Source organism: Prinia subflava, chromosome 1, assembly GCF_021018805.1.
Source record: "Prinia subflava isolate CZ2003 ecotype Zambia chromosome 1, Cam_Psub_1.2, whole genome shotgun sequence".
NCBI classification, from domain to species: Eukaryota; Metazoa; Chordata; class Aves; order Passeriformes; family Cisticolidae; genus Prinia; species Prinia subflava.
Genome location: NC_086247.1, coordinates 47,959,202 through 47,978,509, shown reverse-complemented (window position 1 = coordinate 47,978,509; position 19,308 = coordinate 47,959,202). Strand labels below are relative to the sequence as shown.

Genomic DNA, 19,308 nt, shown 5'->3' with positions numbered 1-19,308 from the left:
GGCGGGGGAGGGGAGCCAGGTAGGCCTGGCTGGGGTAGCCCTCGGGCCCCAGGGGGTGGGAAAAGAGAGAACAGGACTGGACCTGAGCCAGCTCCATCCAGGATGGAGGGGTGGAGAACTTTGGAGGTGCCTTCTGTCCCTCCGTCCCCCTGTCCCGTCTGCCCCCCCCGTCCCCGTCCCATCTTCCACCCCCCCCAGAGAGAAGGTGCCGAGCTGTGTGTGGGAGCTGCCGGAGCCTGCCAGTGCCTGAGCCTGTGGCCTTGCTGGGAGATCAAAGCTTTTAACTCTTTCTGAGGCAGAGGAGAACTGTTCCCAGACATTAATTCTCATAGCTCGTGGTTTCAGAAGAGAGAGGACAGCCTGGGACCGAGATGGTAACGGGAGATGAAAAGAACCCCCTTCGATTGCCAGAGTGAAGAGGAGTGGCCCTTTGGGCTGGACTTTTCCTGCATAATATTAGCCATAGACGGACCCTGCACCCTCCTGATTATAAATACGACTGTGTTTGGGTAGATGCTTTTTTGGCTCAAAACCAGAGACGTTGTGGCCCGTTCTTGGAACCCTCGGCCCCAGGGGAAAATGGGGGGGACCTCTGTCCCAATATGAGAAGATGTCTGGTTTTTGGTATTTGGCCAAACATCCTTAAAAGAGCCCTATTGCGGTTTTGGTCCATGAACGGCGGTGAGAGCACTGGACATGGGAAGGAGGGTGTCACCCTGGCAGACTGCCCCCGGGCGGTGCCATGGGAGACGTGGGAACACGGGAGGGTGGACCTGTGTTTCCTGTGGGGGATCTGTGGTGCGAGAAAGACTCTCTCCCTGGATGGAATGAAGATTGTTTGTTTTTTTTAAGGGATGATGATTGTGATGGGAACCCAGGGTCATAGAAAGTTTAAGCAAGTGGATGAGGGTAATGTGCTGGTGTCAACTGTGTGAGCACCCATGGGATGGAAATTGGGGGAGGAGAAGAAGCTTTCTGGGAGGTTTTTATCTCTGCTTTTAGGTGGTTGGGTTTTCTTTTTCTATGTTCTGTTATGTAGTTTAATTAAGTTTTCTTTCTATTTCAAGTTCTAGGCCTGCTCTGCTCTGTTCTTGGTTGCATCTCACAGTCACTCATTGGGTAAAATATACACTCAAGGGTGCACTGGCATTTGGTCCAGCGTCAACCCATGACACTTCCTCATCTGCAGAAATATAAACATTTTCCACAAAGAAAATTCCCATATCCAGCCCCACACTACTTGGTTTTCCCTACATTTCTGCTACTGCCTGTCTTTGGTTGTGAGCTGCTTTGAGGTAGGCCACAGCGGAGCCATTTTCCTCAAAGTCTGGAAGGGTATCATAAAAAACAAAAGTTATGGAAATAATCATTAAGATCAGCAATGTGTATGCAACAGCTGATCACTACCTTCTTTGGTTTTTACGAAAACCAAATATTTCAAGGTAATTTTTGAGACACTGCGTAGCAGCTACCCTGCAAATGGAGAATCACACCACTCATGACTTTCTAGGTTCTCCTGCTACCCTATATGCAACAATTAGCAAACTCAGGGCACTACTCAGTACCTGTTGCTTTATGTTTATTCATTGAAAGTGTTATTAATCTGGAAACACGCTCAGATTTTGGAGTCAGTGCCTAATAAGGAGTGAAGTATCAGGTGCTGGGGCTGCCTTTTGCCAAGAGCAAAAGAACACCAGTTCTTTTTTTCTAAAATCTCTAGCCAAAAAGGCATGCTTAAGTTACAGCTTAATGCTCAACTACTTTTATTTCCCTCTTTAACTGCATTTTGAAATTGAGCTTATGTAAGCAGCAATAAATGTCACTTTTAATTTATTTTAACATACATCACAAGCAATAGAGAAATAGGAACTTACTCTATACTCTAAACCAGTATACTACATAAGCAAAAAAAGATTTGAGGGTGCTTTTTAACATGAAATTGATCTGTGTGTGCAATTCCCAAGGAAACAGATCACGTGAACTTCATATTCTTTTCTAAGAGCTGAAAATATTCATAGTAAAAAAGCCTCTTTTACAGAAGAAAGCATTTTGCAACACAGAAGAAGTGTTTATGAAACAATTCCTATTCCTTCCATCTTCAAAGACACGTCTACGAGCTAAACAAGAGTTCAATTCTCCACACAACAGCAACTTATTTCAAAGAGACATTAGTGCCATTTAAAGTGCAGGTACCAGTTTCTTTACAAGAAGAGATTGAAGGCACAGCAGGCCAGACAAATTCAGAGTTGAACATCTCCTTAAGAGCACATCCATGGAACTCAGCCAAAAGAAAGAATCTGAATCTGGGAAGTCATTGCTTTAACTATCTATCAATGTACAGATCCCTACCGTATACAGAAGGAGAAGCAGGATTACACTATGTTTCTGAATAAAGAGGGAAAGATGAACCCTGAGGTTAGATTTGTAAAGTCAGAATAAGATGAGCTTCCTAAAAGTCCAGAAACTGAACCAAACACATTTTATTTCAGTTGCAGATTTCCTTTGAAGTAGCAAAACAAAGTACCCATTCTAGCCACCAAAAGACACTGCATTTCAAGGGTTAGTACATGAAGGATAAAAAAGGCAGTGCAGCTGACTATCTAAAGATGAACCAACTGAACCAGACTTGACAATCCTATCTTAAAGATGGAGAACATATCCCCTACACCTAGAGCAGGATACGTGAAAAGGAAGTGTACTCTGATGCTTGAAAGATATGTCAAAAAACCCCCACCACTTAAATTAGAAAATCAGCTACATAAAGCAAGTCTGAAGTATTTGTACTGCATTAAATCTCATGACACAGTTTCTGTTCAAATCATTAAGAAGCTAAAGGTATTAAACTAACCTATAAGTTTGCTATCAAAAATCTCAAGCCAAAAAAACCCCTAGTTATGCAGGAAGTCATCAGAAAACTCAAGGAAGGGATATCCTCAAAGCTGTCCCGCTCTCTAGCTCACCCCATTTTGCCTTGTAAATACAAACGCTGTTTTGCAAGTTTCCAGGAACAGATTAGTTCACTGGAATAGTACTGCCATATCATATTTTACAGTCAGACTTTCTCAGATGTTGCTGGTATCAGTGGCTTTGAGTTTTGGGGAGGGAGATTTTTTGTTTGGAGATTGTTTTTTAAGAATTTCACTGATATTACTATTCTACACAAATTCAGTTGTATCAATGGGCTACCCACAGAGGTCACCCTGTTTCATAATAATCAAAAAAAGCACATTGTAGTATCTAAAGCAATCTTTTGAACTCTGTAGACCTGATAAATGTGGACTATAGCCTTTAGAACATATTTTACAGTCTCCTGAAGATAAGGAAGAAGATTTTTGTATAACTGAAGTACTGTTTCAAAGCCACAGCACAGGACATAATGCTTTAGGCAAAATTAAATGCAGGAGCTTTAAAATCCAACACAATAACAAACTGCAACAACAAAAAAAGACATGCAAAATAAAGTCAGGAATTATGACAAATGCACGTTTGTACTTCAACAAAACATGTACAGGATCTGACTATTTCTGAAGTTATGTCATTGCATAAGCGAAAGTGGAAAGGGCACGAATCCAGAGGAAAAAAATTCTCCCAATGATACTCCATTAAAGCTTGCCAGACCTTCCTAATGGGAAGAGATCAACAACAGCAACCTACTAGAAAACCAAAATGAAACAACTAAATCCACCGCTCCAAACCAAACCAAATCAAACCCCAAACCAAACAAAACAAGAAACAAAAGCCCCCCAAACCCCAACAGCCTATGAGCACCTTCTGTACTATGTATGAGAGTAAATATAACTGGAATTTGAAAGTCAGAGGGTGGAATCTTCTCAGCAAGCATCAGATACTGAAAAATAAAGTTGCTTGTCACAACTAGAAAAAGATGCAAGAGGTTTGACTCTCAGAACTTAATGTTTTTCAGAGCAACAATATTCAGGAAAATGTTGTTACTCTGTTTACAACTCAGTTTCCTAAACAGTAACAATAAATAGAAAAAATACTTTTATTTCCTAAGAAAATTCTGTACGTGTAGATGGCAATCATGCATTCCAGCATCTCTGGCAATCCTTAAGTAGAGGATATCCACTGTTTCAAGGTTAACTGTAATTGAACACTGAGAACCCTGAGACAATACTGCCTTAACTTCAGAAGGGTTTCTTAATTCTGTGATAGATGGAAAGAAAAGTCTTACCAATATCTTCTTTGAGAAGGTGCATGTCTGCTGATCCTCCATATGTGCAATAAGGAACCCTGCAAGCAGAAAAGGCATTTGGTGCCTCTGTAGGAGATGAAAAAGGGCCTTTTTTTTTTTCTTCCTTTCTTTTTTCTCTCTTCAGTCACAGATTAGGTCACCTTCTTCTTGATTACCTAGTATTAGTTAGAGGAAGATTGTTTTTTCCTCTTCTCCTCTAGCCTTTTCACAGAACAAAGGAAAAAGCCCAGCCAGAGAAACAGGCAGGCTGGAAAGGAAATACAAGAAGTGCAGGAAGAAACAACACAAAGATTTTGGGGCTCCCCACAGAAAATTAAAAGGTTCAAGAATGCTATTTCAGTGAAAGATGCACTCAAGACCGAAACTGATGGATTTGAAAACTGATACTGATGATCCCCTTGCTGACCAGGAGGATCAGAAGACATGTCCCAACTCAGAATAAAATCCAGTCTTCATTTTGAACAAAAAAACCCAACGAACCAAGGGAAAAAAAAACCAAAACAAACCCATCACCTGTGCCCATGTTCCTGAAAAGCTATTTTAACAAAAGGATCTAAATCAACTTGAAACTTTCAAAGCTGTGATGTATCTAATTTTACTTAACATATGTGAAAAATGAAAATGGAAGGTCATTATCCATCATGAAATTATATCTTCACTGGTCATTGGCTAAAGCAATATGAAAAGCAATACTAAGTAAGAAAATAAATCTGCACAATATTTACGATGGGCAGGTAATCCATTCTGAAACCAAATAAAAGCATAAAGCAGGAATATTAGAGTAAGTGTTCTGATGAGCACAGGTTTTGGCTTGAAAAAGGTTAATCCCTTCACAGCAGCTGCTATGGTGCCGTGTATTAGATCTGAGCAAAACAGAGCTGATAACACAGGGATGTTTTAGCTATTGCTGCACAGTGCTTCCACAGCATTCAAAGCCTTTTCTGTTTCTCACACTGCTGTGCCGCTGAGGAGGATGGGGGTGCCAAGAAGCTGGGAGGTGACGGAGCCAGGACTGGCTGATCCCACCTGACCACAGGCATATCCCATGCCATGTGGCATCCTGCCCAGCAGTAAGAGCTGGGGAAAGAGGGAGGAAGGGGAGGATGTTTGGAGTGAATGGCATTTGTCTTCCCAATTGTTACACATGATGAAGTCCTTTCTTCCCAGAGAAGGCTGGACATCTGCAAGCCGATGAAGAGGGGTGAATGAATTCCTTATTTTGCTTTGCTTGCACGCACAGCTGTTGCTTTACCTGTGAAACTCTTCTCCTCTATCCTACTTGGGGGCAATGAGAGAGCAGCTGCACGGTGCTTAGCTGCCTGCCAGGGTTAACCAACAGCAGTGTTAGTGGCCTCGGTGCCTGCAGCAGCTCGCAGCTAATGTTACAAAACATTCTCACCTCCCTTCAGGACAAAGGACACCGAGTACAACCCACCTGAATTTGCAAGACAAAGCTGGGTTGCTGCAGAGAAGGAATAGGAAGAAGTGATAATAAGAAAGGATACCATCCCTGTAAGAACAGAGCTACCCCAAAGGGCAACATTTGTGTGGAAGGAAAAATAACTGCTCTCAACTCCCAAACTCCCTTCCTTATGCTTACAAAGTAGTCACTGTCTCGTTTTCACTGGGCTTACAGGACAGGAGAGAGGCAGTACTTAACCAATGAAAGATTGCCTAAAAGCCGTTTTCTAAATCTTCAGAGAAATTGCCTAACCAGACTATACAAATTTAAGGAAGAAAACAGCAACTTTAAATGATTGTTATGCAAGTTTCTTCAGAAATTCTTCTCATAAGAAATTACTCTTACACTTACTATTTCCACTAAGGTCTGTGTTTTCACCTTAAAGAAAAAAATATTTATTTCATCTATAACCTATCTCAGTCAAGTAGGGAAACTATGTTCAATCTTTATCAAAATATATGTAAGGGAAAATTCAAGCATGATATTCAAATGTGTAAACTGGATTAGGATGCACATCACATCCACACGTAGCACCAACTCAAACCTGAGAATCAAAAGCACCTTCCATCCAGCAATCCTGACCCATGCACTTGCTGATACTTATAACAACCAACTACATTTCATCACATTTGCTGGCATCCAGGCATTAAACCAGAGCTCTAGAAAGGCAAAAAAGTCTCTGTAACTCAAAACTATCCTTCCATCATTTCAGTGATTTGTTTTTACTGTTCGTTCATTTTACATGTTCTTTCCTAAAACTGATTACTTATTTTCAAAGTACAAGTCAAATTCAAAGGAACAAACCTCAAAATGGAATAATTATCCCTGTGCTTCATAAGTAATTAATTAGGAGATTTCTTTGTAGCATTAATACTTTCATCAATTCTTATTTTTATGGTCAAAATTTTGTCCTAGGTCAGACAGGCAAGCAGAATTTTTCAAGACGAAAACAACTGACTTCCCTTGTCGTGTTTGTACAGCATCTCTCATTTGATGAAAACTGAGAACACATGCTTTGTGCATTTGTATTTCTTTCCATTTCAGAATTTAAAGGAACAGACGATTTCATATTCAAGGTCTTATATTTGCAAATCACATTCAAGTAATTGCAAAGTAAACAATCATTTTAGTGCATTACTCTACAAAGCTTCCTATGGAGCTTCATGCATGCAATCTGACAACCTAACAACCGAACATCTAAACAAAGTGTGAGAGGGTGCAGTTCACAAATATTCAGAACAGACTATTCCACCAAACACCAAGTCACAGATCTGGACTGTAATGAATTTTTAGCTGCGATCTTAGGTTCAGACTGAAGAGAGTATGATCTCATTTTTAGGAGAAAGAAATTAAGTCTTGGCCTATCACTTCCAACACTGTTTTCTAGCACCGTTTGCTTTTATGAAGTGTCTTGGAGCATTAGATGCTTTGCTGTTCTCAGCTTAAGTTTTACATCCTGAAGACACCTGCTTTTTAAGATGTGTGACAGCAAGCAAATCTGAACAGAAACAACCCATCATTTGACTTAGATGTACTTCTAGAAAATTAAAATAATTTTATGTTTGAAAGCTGCCCAGATAACTAGGTGATGTGTATCAGGAAAGAGAACAGTGCAAGTGCAGCTACTAAGTATTTCATCTACAAACAGAATTTGTGTTATTTTACTTCTGTTAGTCAAACAGCCTTAAAGCTTGTTAAAGATTATATTACTTAAGAAAAAAAGAAAACTAATCTATTCATTATAATAATCATACCGGAGAAGAAGGAAGCTAAGATACATCTTTAAGGATTAAATATAAAACACCCAAAGCATATTGTGAAAAACAAAGTGCAGTTTTACCATAACACCTCTCTAAATATAGCTCAGGGACCAAAAAGATTAGAATACACAGACAATACTGTAACATTTCAGAATCTGAGCCTCAGATACCGCAAAAAAATCTAAAAGGACAAGTGTCAAACTTACGTGAAAAAGACTAGGAAAAATCCGTAGCAAACAAGCAGCAAAATAAAGACTTTGCATTATGTGACTAGTCAAATAATTAGTTTTCAGCTTTGGTTAAAAAAAAAGAAAAAAGGACTCTCTACATACATTAAGATGGACTGGCTTGACACATCTCCAAAAGAAACAGATCTCACACTGGAGAGTCCAAACTTGCATCTTTCAGCCCTTTAGGGTTTTTTTTTAAGTGTAACAAAGCGCTAATTAAATGTCTTTTGCTAAGAATAAAAGCATGACTTCCCAACTTTGCTCAAGGTAAAGGATAATAAAACTGCTTCTCTTAATACAATATGTCAGAAACTTGAAATAAAAAATGATTTCTAGCCATTAACTATAATTTTTTAGACACTATAAATGCTAATTGAAGTGATTTGACCTTGTGTAGTTAGACTGCTCTCCACATAGGAGAAATTTCAACCTCAGCAGTTTTTAAACCATATTACCAATTTCTCTGTTCTCACCGGATCATTATGGAGCTACATAAACACCTTTGAAAATAATTACTACTAATAATAGACAAATAAGCCCAGCCATTCAGAATTCACGTTTTAAAAACCCACCATGGTTTTGTAAGCAAGACTATTAATTACAAAAAGCTCCTTATTTCATTATATGCATTTAATCCCAAATCTTTAGAGTATTTGTAGGAGGAAAGCCTAGTAATTTAGAAGTTAATTTAGCCACTTTTCACCTCCAGAAGCTAGCACAAACTATTCTAAACATAACTATGTCTCATCTCCACTGTAACCAAGGTCAAGGACAGTATTTTACAAAGAGGCTTAACTAATATTCGGGCTCCTCTACATGTTTTGACAAAAGAGCAGTTTTCCCTAAGGTAAAAGGATAAACAGACCAATACTTTACCTAATGTTGTCTTAGTAAACTGAAATATAGGCGTTATTAAAATGCCCTCTCCACACAATAAAAAGCCTACTCTGAACTCAATGAAATCAAAGTGAATTAGATGTGTATGAAGTGCTGAAATATGTAAGATATTGTGAAACTGTTACTTGCACATTTAGAAATTAAATACCCATCTGCATTTTCCAGAAAGACCCATAGAAAACCACAAACTAAGTCTCTCCCATTCTTCCTCATTTTTCCCATTGTTCTTCATCAATGAACCTTTAAAATTTTGCTTGGTAAGTAATTTCTGTTGTTGTATACCTGAAGAAAAGATTACTCTCCTAATTCCAGCTGAATACAAGGACACTACCAGCATAATCAGTAACCCACTAAAAATCTCTTTCTATAATAAACACTGCAGAGAGCTACACAAGCCCTCCTCAGTAGCCAAGCACGAAGTTCTTCTATTTCTTCTTGTCAAAGATCCTAGCAACTTTTCAGCCAAGTCCTATTACTGGATGAGTAAAAATTTAGTTTCACAGAAATGAAAAGGGATATTCTTACAGTCGTTTTTAGGTAGTTAAGATATTTAATCATTCATTTTAATTCTGTTGGTAAAACGGATTTCAAAGAGGCAGTAACTGAAATACTTCTTAAATGTTAGATACAGCTCAGTTATCCTGGGCTGGGCTGGACATTCACATGCCTAGATTTGCATAACTTCAGGCAACTGGAGGATGTATTTATCACTTTAGTTCTTAGAAGCTCTGATTTTAAAATATTTCAGTATGGCTATAACAGAATGTTCAGAATTCATTTAGTTCTATTTTCACGTGTATAATTCACATATTACATGAAAAAGAGCAACTTAGTAACACCTCCAATTATGTACATTAGAGGAATAATTTCGTAAGAAACCTCCTCTCTTCCAAATGGCCTGGATTCCTCTCCCTCTCTAGCCTTTCATTTCTCAAGGATTATCTGACATCTGCGTTATTGAAAACACAAAACAAAACAACCAAAAACTCACAACTGTCTCACAATCAAGTTGTGTGATTCTACAAGACAAAACAACTGTCACTCCCTTCTCATTTTGCATTTTCTTTTTACCTGTATTTTGTAGCTAATAGCCAAAAGGGTAAGAATAAAGAACCCAACTGGCAGTGCTGCTTAAATATTATGGTAAAAATAAGTGCATGCACTGGGAAACCTTTAAGTTGGTCTCAGAACAAGGGACACTTTAATGACAGGAACAAATCTGTTGATATTACTCTGCACACAATCTACCAGATGCACCTCCCCTTATAATTCTAAAATTTTAAGAAACTGGGAACTTACACATAAGTAAAGGCATATTCACTCTCTCCATTTTCAATTAATAGCCATTCTATTTAAAAACTGCAGAAATTTATTTTAACAAGAAACATTAAAGATTAAAGCTTGCTGACACCATTTTCCCATCAACACTGAATGCCAGTCTAGCACAGGTTCTACTTTTACAAGTCATTTACAATGGTGATAAGTAGTAAGCATAAGTAACAATTTTTAAACAAGTTCATTAAAACACAGCACTACAAATTCAGAGATAATTTCTTCAAGAAGCTACAAGCTGTACTAAAAGGGTATTACTTACTGTGATCAGCTGCTTATCACCATCTTTTCCTGCTTCTTTTAGCTTCTGAATATGCTCCTCAGATGACGGCAAGTTACTGCATTTTGATGCTAATGAAGGATTTGACAATGGAGCCCTTGAAATACAAATACATTTCACGTTAAAAATAGAACTGCTTATACACGTCATGCTACATACTCCAAACCTTATGATTAGTACAAACTTTACCAAGATGCAAATCCAAATTAATGACATAAAACACAGTCCTATATATTTTAACGTGCAATTCAAATGGAAAAATAAGGAAATAAAAGGATTAATCCAACAACACCATTTGTAACTAGCCTAGTTACAAGATTTTTTGGTTTATGAAAAGAAGTATTATCGAGTAGGTAGGCTAGTCCCAACCATTAACACCAGCATTTAAAAGAGGAGCTTTCTTATGATGGCACGATCGATGGTGCCTAATGCCATGTATTTCCGAAGTAAAATTTAGGTATCATACATCAGGCTGCCAAAGCAGACCACGTAAATATATTCTCACACATCTAAGTCAGATGTCAAATCTCTACAATTAAAACTTATTCTCTTCTAACAGGTGCCAGTGAAGGGAGGAAGACCCAAGGAATTAATATACTGGTATCACTGCAACCTTACACAGTTTAAACCTTTTAAACCTCCCCTTGTCACAGGGGAAAACACAATAATCTGCCACCAAAATCATTCCATGAACTTCCTCCTATATTCAGGGGAAAAAACCTGACATTCATTCTAGTTTTGGATAAAACTTGTGGAAATTGCCAAAGCAAAACACACACAAAACTACACGTATTTTAACTAGATATTTACATATTTTTCTGTTTCTGAGCAAACTTAATTGTGGCACCTCCTGTAGCACAAGCAGCAGGTTAATCCAGTGAGCTTTTTAAAAAAATTAACTTTTGCCAGACTTTTTAAAACAGAATTTTTGTGCTAAATCAGGGGTAATTTTTTTATTCCCCTCATGTGTCCTAAAATTTGCCTTATGTAGTTACTTCGAGGTTTGCCTGCTGCAACCTCATCCTACAATGCCCTAAAGAGAGCTACACTGTAGATATGCACACAGATGAGAGATTATGTTATGGCAGGAGTACCACAGAAAGAATAATGGGTTAAATCCTGGATATCATATAGAAAGCAGGGAAAGAAAGGTCTCAGAATTAAAATATATATCCAATAATAGTCAAGCAATATGAGCCTGTTCAGGTAATAAAAGTAATAAATTTAAGTAGATACCATTAGAAATCTGTTTGGCAGTTGAGAATAAAAACATGAAAACTCAAAGTCATTGCATTGCTTATCAATACATTTTAAACCCCTTATTTAACAAGTTTGCATCAACCTTACCAACCACCTTCTGTGAAGTTTCACAGCAGTAGAGTTTTTCAACATGCACAAAAGGGTTGGTTAATCATAACTCTTAACCTGGCCTCAGAGAGACGTATTGAAAATTACCTGAAACATTTCTCCTTGTCCCTATTATAAATATCGAGAACAGCAACAATACACTGACCTGTATGCTGCTCAATGTATCAAAGAAATTTTTGTCTTTAGCTTGTAATTGGCTTAAACCAGAGCCCATGTCAGGACTGCTAAAAAACTGTAACAGTCAACGTGATTAAGGCTAAAATGCAAGCTTGAACTCTAAGACAAACTTAGTACTAAGAACTTTTTTATATGGCTGCTGACACCTTCACTTCACAGCAATCACAAAATTGAAAATTAAGTCCCCTCCTCCACACCTAAAAAAAAATTCACATGTACAAGACTCCTATAGTACAAGGAGTAAAAAACATTCCTCCAGACATCAGTAAAATAATGCAGTACATGAAACACATGTGGCAAATCCTCCCCCTACTCTCTGGTTCTCATCTGCTTTGAGGAAGAGACCAGTATAAATGCTTTTCCAACTCTGTTAAATAATATTTTTTTAAATAAATGTGCAGCTACAAATATTTTAATTATTTTCTCAGCAAAGCAAAAATATCCCTTAACAATGGGATTAAATGAAAATCTGTTTTTACAAAGGACAAGTCACTCATTTGAAACTGGAAACTGAGGCTGGAGACAACTGGTTTATAATAAATCCCCTCATAACTCTATCTCTGCAAGATTACAGTAATTTCATAATATATTAAATACTATACCTGTTCTCAGATTCAGAAGTTTGACTTGTCAGTGACGTTTGCATCAACTGTGTGGGAGCCAAATCTACAATTAATCAAAGATTATGACTTCATTAAAGTTTTTAGTTGCAAAGGAAATCTGAGTTACACAAATAGTGATTTTCAAAAAAAATATTCAAAACAATTTTGCAATCTGTTCATGGACAATAAAAATTATTCAAGTTTGAGGCAGTATTTGCATGTTTCTCCAAGTACACTTTAAAAAAAAGGACATTTTTTCCAACATTTTGACAGCAGTTCTGCAGAACAATTTGCTAGAAGCTAAAGAAGGCCAGCAGTAAACTACATAGGAGTTTAAATATGTTTATACTGACACACACATAAGTAGCTGTCTATATTTTATCAGAATTATAAACAGTATGCCTTCATCTGAGGCATGTTCTACGACATTTAAGGAAAAAAACCAATCAAAAACAGCAAAAGAAAGATTTTTTTAAAAAAACATCTGTAGCAGAAATTAAGAGTCGTTACCCTTCAAAAGTATCCTACAATCGCAGGATAAAAACTCCAACGGTTTAGTAAAGCTAAATAATAAAACACTGCACTCAAACTAAGGTTCAGGTAAAAAACAATACATTAAAACAAACCCCTCACCAGTAAGAGCAGAAAAAGAGAATTCATGAAGAGCCAAGTTAGAGATCCATTGACAGTATTTCTTACTCAAATGTACTACAGTCAAAATATCCACATCACACTGAGCATAAGCTTTGACAAATTGCATTCACATGCTGATAAATGAAGACAAGGTAATAAAAACAGTAGAGTGATTACTCAATTAACAATTTGGTTAAGATAAAGTAGAAAAATTTAGAAGAAAGAAATCCAGATACTTATTCAAAGGAAACAGAGCAGAGAATTAACAAAAACCAAGGCAAGAGAAGAAGCCAACTTTGAAATATGGAAGTTTTACTGTTTTATTGTATGAAAAATGAAAGAATTTAGTTGGGTTTCCCCTCTTTCCCTCTCCACAGCCCAGAGAAGAAAGTACATTTCAGTGCTACTCCAGTGGCCCTGGGTGTGACACAAAGCAATATAAACCCCCTGGTCAACAGTTCCACCTCCTAAAGTTTTAGTTCTGCGCCAGCTATGCCTTACTCTGTGAAACATTCCTCTTAAAGGGAGACTCACCCTTCCCACAGAACTGATTAAACCAAGTGGAAAAATCAGTAGTAGGCAGTTACCTTGAGGTTCACTTTCTCTGGGTTCTTTTTTTAATTGTTTTGGTGGTCTAGGAGCTGTAACACACTTTACTGGAGAACTTTCTGGACTTGATTCCAAATGTAATCGAAAGTTCTAAGCAAAACAGAAAACATTAAATTAAATAATGTTCAAATTATTCAATGCCTTTAACCTATTAACAAAACTACTAACTGAACTAAGTATTAACATTTTGAATACAGTATCAGTTTTATGTTAATGTAAGCAGACAGAATGCAACTGATTAGCTAGTCCATATTTAAGTTTATGGTATCAATTTTGGAAAAAATCATTTTTGTTCTATATATAAGCTTGTAAAATATTTCCTATAGAACATGGTTGTCCTTAAAGTACTAAATTTTAGTAGAAACTAATTCAGATAAGGAAATTAGAGGAAAACAAGTTTTCTAACACTCCTTTGCAAAACAAAACAGCTATGGAGCTGAAGCCATGAAAAGGTGTCCATATGAACCCGTACAACCTTTGGCTCCAGCACAAAATTTTACTGATCAATCTTTAGTTAACAACAGAATGTAGGAGGGTGGAATCAATCAATTTTTCAGCTTACTATCACCCATCTATGACAACATAGCAGTTATTCTCAAATACATTTGAAAATTTTAAGTTACTGTAAAAGAAAGTCATTGGTAAAACAATTCTGAGCATGGGATTCTTGGAAAACAGAATAGATTTAGAACACCCTCCCTCCCACTATGCACCATAATTATGCACCAAATAACTTACCTCATCTGGTCTTGGCTCACATAAACGTTTTGTCAAGTTGGGCAACAAACCATTTTCTGCACCTTTCCTTGTGGGCTGTTTTGTCTCCAATGTCACTTCTTTAGCTTCAGCTCTTTCAGACGAAGGATCTGATTTCTCCTGTGCACAAGCTGTACTTTCATTCTCAGAGAGTCTTGTTGACAGCTTGCCTTGTGCCTTTGAAAGCTCGGCTTCTGCAGCCTCTGAAACTTCAGGGAAATCTTTTAAAAAAGGAAGCTTGGGGACATTTGGAGAATTTGAGTTACTTTGCTTCACATTACTAGCTTTCAGCAATTTAATTTTGGTCCATTTAGAGTTTTTGTTTGAGGAGTTATTTCTACCATTCAGAGTGCATTTGACAGGCATTGCTTTTTTGCTAGGGAAAAACCGTTTGCACTGAGTACTTTGACTGGGTTCTTTCTGAGTAAGCATTTCACTTTGCTGTGTGTCATCGTGCTTTTCTTCTGCTTTGCTATCCTCTGCACTAGGGGAATCTTTTTTCACTTCTACTGTATCTGACTCAATCTCACCTGCAATTTCTTCACAAAGTTCAAGGATGCTCACCCTTTTGGATTTTGCATCATTCTCTGGTTGATCAGCCACATTTGTCTCACTTACAGACGGCTGTGAAGTATTTTTTGGTTTTGTACCGGGTTTTACGTTCTGATGTGTTTGTTGCTTTTCCTTAGAAGCTGTACAATTTGGCTTAAGAGAATCAGTTTCTGCTTTCTTTGTGTTGGTAGAATTAGGAGATACAGGGCTCGTTTGGTCTTTCTTGACTTTCTCAAGACTGTCATCAGGACACGATGAAGACTCTTGAAGATTGTGTTGAAAGCTATTGGAATTATTCTTTTTATTGTCTGCTTTACACTTTTTCTCTTTCAGACAGCTGGTCACTTCTCCACATATTTCTTTATCCTCCTTTGTATTGTTTGGCTTTATCTTCGTGTTTTTCTGCTCTGTTTTCCCTCCAGCAGATTTCAGTGGTTTTGCTGCAACACTGTGAGTGTGTTTTTTTGCCTGGCTACTGTGCTTAACTTCCAAAACCTTTTCTTCTTTAACTTCTCTGCTGCGCAGGGATCTTGCTGGAACATGCACATGTGTTAACTGCTGCAGTCTCTGTGATCTCCTCGTTACTGGCTCGTTTGGCACAATTAAGCATTTTGACGTAGGAATTTCTTGCACAGATTTTTTCTGGCACACCTCCTTATTTTTTGCAGATTTAGGCTGCTGCTGTTGGACTGTTTTGCCAGATATTCTTTTATTATTTGAGTTGAGGGCTGAGGATCTTGTAGTCATGCGTGTTCCTACTTCAGGTTCATTGGTGTTATCACTGAAAGAGTCAAATAATATTTTTATCAACATCCAGAAAGTAAAATCTGTTATAAGATTCTTTTCATTCCTCCTCTGTCTCATTCTCTTCTTTTTGGAAACACTATTACCTTATACTCTCAGTATAAGACCTTATAGTCTCAATATTTTTGGAAGAATTTGCTCTAGAATTATTCCAAAAAGGTGTTCACTTCCACCTAGTTACTCTGAAGTGTTGTATTTAATGTTTTTTATGCATGGCAAGGCTGAACTATGAACCCCAGACGAATGCTCTGTAACATCTCAAGCAGTTTTTAATCACTGATGTTTGTGACTTTCAAATTATGTATGAGCTATACAGATACAGAAACAGATAGAGATAACAGTAGATTTATTTTTTCTTCAGAAACTTTTTTGAAAGAGATCTTTCTGGATTTCAAGGCACTTACATGGTTCCAGAAAAAAATCATGTAGCAGACAGCATACGTAACAATTTAAACCTGGTCTCCCTTCTAGCACTATTTAACAATTTAGCAGTACCCTTAACTCAGATTTCCCTCTGCTTAGATTGTTTCTGCACTAATGTCGTCTATCAAGATAACATAGAAATACATTGTTGTGGGTGTTTTTTTTGTCACTGACCTGTTTGGTTTGACAGAGGTTTTGAGTACAGTTTTCTCCTGCACTGCACACTGCTTGGACTTTGATTTATTTGAGGCATGTTTTGTATCCGACACCTCTTTTTCCTTCTTTGACAAAGATGGTTTGCTGTTCTTGTCCAGCTTTGGACGTTTAGCAGAAGGTTCTACTAATGTAGACTTCCTTTTCTGAGCTGCCATTTCTGTAAAAAAAACAAGTGACTCAGCTTTTAGACTCTTTGACAAACATCATAACTTTTCACTTTTATATATTCACTTTTCCTTTTACAGCCAGATCATGCTGTGATCAGAAAGAAAATCATTAAAGCAATCTCAAATCAAATGACACTCATTTTACTTACAGGTTTTTACAAGAGGTAATCGATGTTCAGGCCAAAGTAACTTATCAAGGTGTGACAAGAGCATTCCTTATGCATATGCTTACAAACAGGATGTTTCACGCCACCTATGAAGAACAGAAAATGTTCATGCAGTAAACACTTCATAACTTCCTACTCAAGACTCTGAATTCCCACTCTCTTCCATCCCCTCAAACAATGCTTAGCCTTAGAGTTTCACTGATAAGGAATTACAAAAAAAAAAAAAAAAAAAAAAAAAAAAAAAAAAAAAATCAACAAACAACAAATTTTAATTTTTATTTCCATATCCAACAATTTTGGGCACTTTGCTGTCTCAAGCACTACCCTTTTACCTTTCGGAAGGTGGCAGAAAACAGTACAATTCAAAACGGAAGTTTCTCAGCCTTTCACCTTTTTCCAGAAAATAGTGTGCTGCTCTCTTTCAGAGACAGCAAAAAACGTGGGACTACTGTCAATCCTGTGCTTCACAGCAACAGGGAATAAATCCATTAAACTCAGTTACCAAGTTTTGGGTCTGCTACAACAGAACTTCACAGACACGAGCAACCTACAACTGCTCCTTCTAACGTGACTTAAGCTGCAAATCAGAGATGGAAAGCCTAGAAAGTAGCATTACGAGAGACATTTGCCTTGGGCAGTTAAACACAATGTCTTCATGAAAACTGAAATGATGTTAACAATGCAGAAGTTACTCTGTATAAGTCTGAAAACTAACAGAGATTCTTGATAAAAAAATCCTCACAGATTTGGCTGATCATCCCTTTTATATACATTTCTGACTTGTGAAATCTTTCCTTTATTCAGACACCGTTACTGCATTATGGCACAGGCAATAATTGTTCAATAAACTTTCACTAATGACTTTATAAAATTAGGTTTACTGGAAGACTCAGTCGTCAGAACTTCCACATCACCTTTTTCAATCAAGAATTACTTATTCATTTTTGTCACTGACAGACCTACAGATTATGTATAGATTCCTATAAAACTATATTGCTTCTCAAACCTTAGTTGATCTGATGTTAAATCTGACACATTTTTAAGTGCATTGTTAAAGCATTCTTCCAGTATTGACAAAAGAGTATCTTTCTCTAACAATTTGAAAGATACTCATGTTCAGCTCCTTTTAATAACTGATCATCATGCAAAAGGAAAAATTAAACAACTGTACTTTTTCTTTTCCTTAGACTTTATATTGTCCTTAACCTCATTTTCATTTATCCACTTATGAAAGCATTTCTAACCATGCAAAACTGGTAATTTTTTTTAAAAGCTGATTAAAAACTCAGATTCCAGACACCAGTACTATCTTCTGACCTTCTCCTTTAAAGATACATGGTAAACAACCCATATTTGAGGTATATTTTTTTAATTCTACCCAGGGAAGAAATCTCTAAGAGCACTTTTTGTGGTGCTATTTTCATGTCTCTCCCTAAGGAGCAGCTAATAGACTTTGCATGCCTACATTCTAATAGCTCATGAGCTCCGGGACACCTCACAAGCCAGTGAGTTTTCACCAGTCTAAGAAAACCTGTCACAGATGCAGTATGGTCACTCATCCTGAAAATAACAGCCCTGGTTGGTGAATTGGTCTTTGGTCTCTCAGATCACAACACCCAGCCTCAGAATTTGAGAATACCATGACACACACTGTAGACACCTGGAGCTTCTCTGTTTTTTTCCAGACATGACATGGCACACTTGGGGAAGACAACTGTAAAACAGAAAGTACAAAACTCCCCTCGCTGGCACTCCTTCTCAGGCAACTAAAAAAATACACTCCCCTCCCACAGAGTTCTTGAACAGTAATTTCTTTCCTACTAATACTTTGTACAACAGAGCAAAGTCTTTTCCAGACATTCCAGAACGGGCAGTCTCTGCCCTGGAGAAGTCACCCTCTAGTAAAAGCCGGATTATGAAAGCAGAGAAGACACAGAAGTGCAGGAACAAACCAGAACACGAGCAAAGGTTTGGTGAAAGAAGTACATGGGGGAAAAAAAAAAACCCGAAAACAGAACAAACAAAAACCTCAAACCCAAAACCCCCAAACCAACAAACGAACGAAACAGAGAAACGCGAGTCCCACAGCCTGCAGTCCTCAGAGCACGGGCTGAGGCTGGTTGCGCACCAGATGGGCAGGGCGCGGGCGTCTCGAACCTGAGCCGTCCCGGCTGAGGGCCACGGCAGCGCCTGGCAGCCCCACGGCACAACGGGAAGGGAAGGGAAGGGAAGGGAAGGGAAGGGAAGGGAAGGGAAGGGAAGGGAAGGGAAGGGAAGGGAAGGCCTCCAATCGTGGGCCGGTGTCAGCCACCCCAGCGCCCCGCGGTGACAGCCCTCCCGGGGCAGGCCCCGGCGGGGGGACCTCACTCCCGGCCGGGAGCTCCCGCGGCCAGGGCCGCCGGGGGCAGGGCGGACGTGCCGGGATGAGGCCGGGCGCCCGCCACGGCTCCCGCTCGCGGCAGGGCACGGCCGGCCCGCTCCCCCCGCGACAGCGGCGGGCAGGCCCGGGGAGGAGCCGCCGCCGGGCTCTCGGCCCCGGGCGGGGGCGCGGGGGGCAGCGGGCACGGGGCAGCCGGGGATGACGGGACCCGCGGGACACGGGTGGGGTGAGGGGAGCATGGGGGAAAGCAACTTCTCCAGCCCACTCCCCGGTCTGGCGG

At 38.7% G+C, this 19,308-nt stretch overlaps 1 protein-coding gene across 2 annotated transcripts in view; it reads right to left on the bottom strand.

Annotated features, from left to right (window-relative positions):
- The window catches only part of ESCO1 (establishment of sister chromatid cohesion N-acetyltransferase 1), a 34,540-nt gene that overhangs the window by 15,094 nt on the left and 138 nt on the right, over positions 1 to 19,308 (bottom strand). For both annotated transcript variants that reach the window (XR_010080175.1, XM_063395708.1), the window contains exons 2-7: positions 16,631 to 16,734; positions 16,273 to 16,471; positions 14,302 to 15,652; positions 13,542 to 13,653; positions 12,322 to 12,385; positions 10,157 to 10,271 (exon numbers count right to left, since the gene is read on the bottom strand). Coding sequence is in view for 1 of the 2 variants with exons in the window: in XM_063395708.1 (XP_063251778.1) it covers positions 10,157 to 10,271; positions 12,322 to 12,385; positions 13,542 to 13,653; positions 14,302 to 15,652; positions 16,273 to 16,469 (1,839 nt within the window). In the remaining variant the exon portion in view is untranslated. The remainder of the gene's footprint in view (positions 1 to 10,156; positions 10,272 to 12,321; positions 12,386 to 13,541; positions 13,654 to 14,301; positions 15,653 to 16,272; positions 16,472 to 16,630; positions 16,735 to 19,308) is intronic.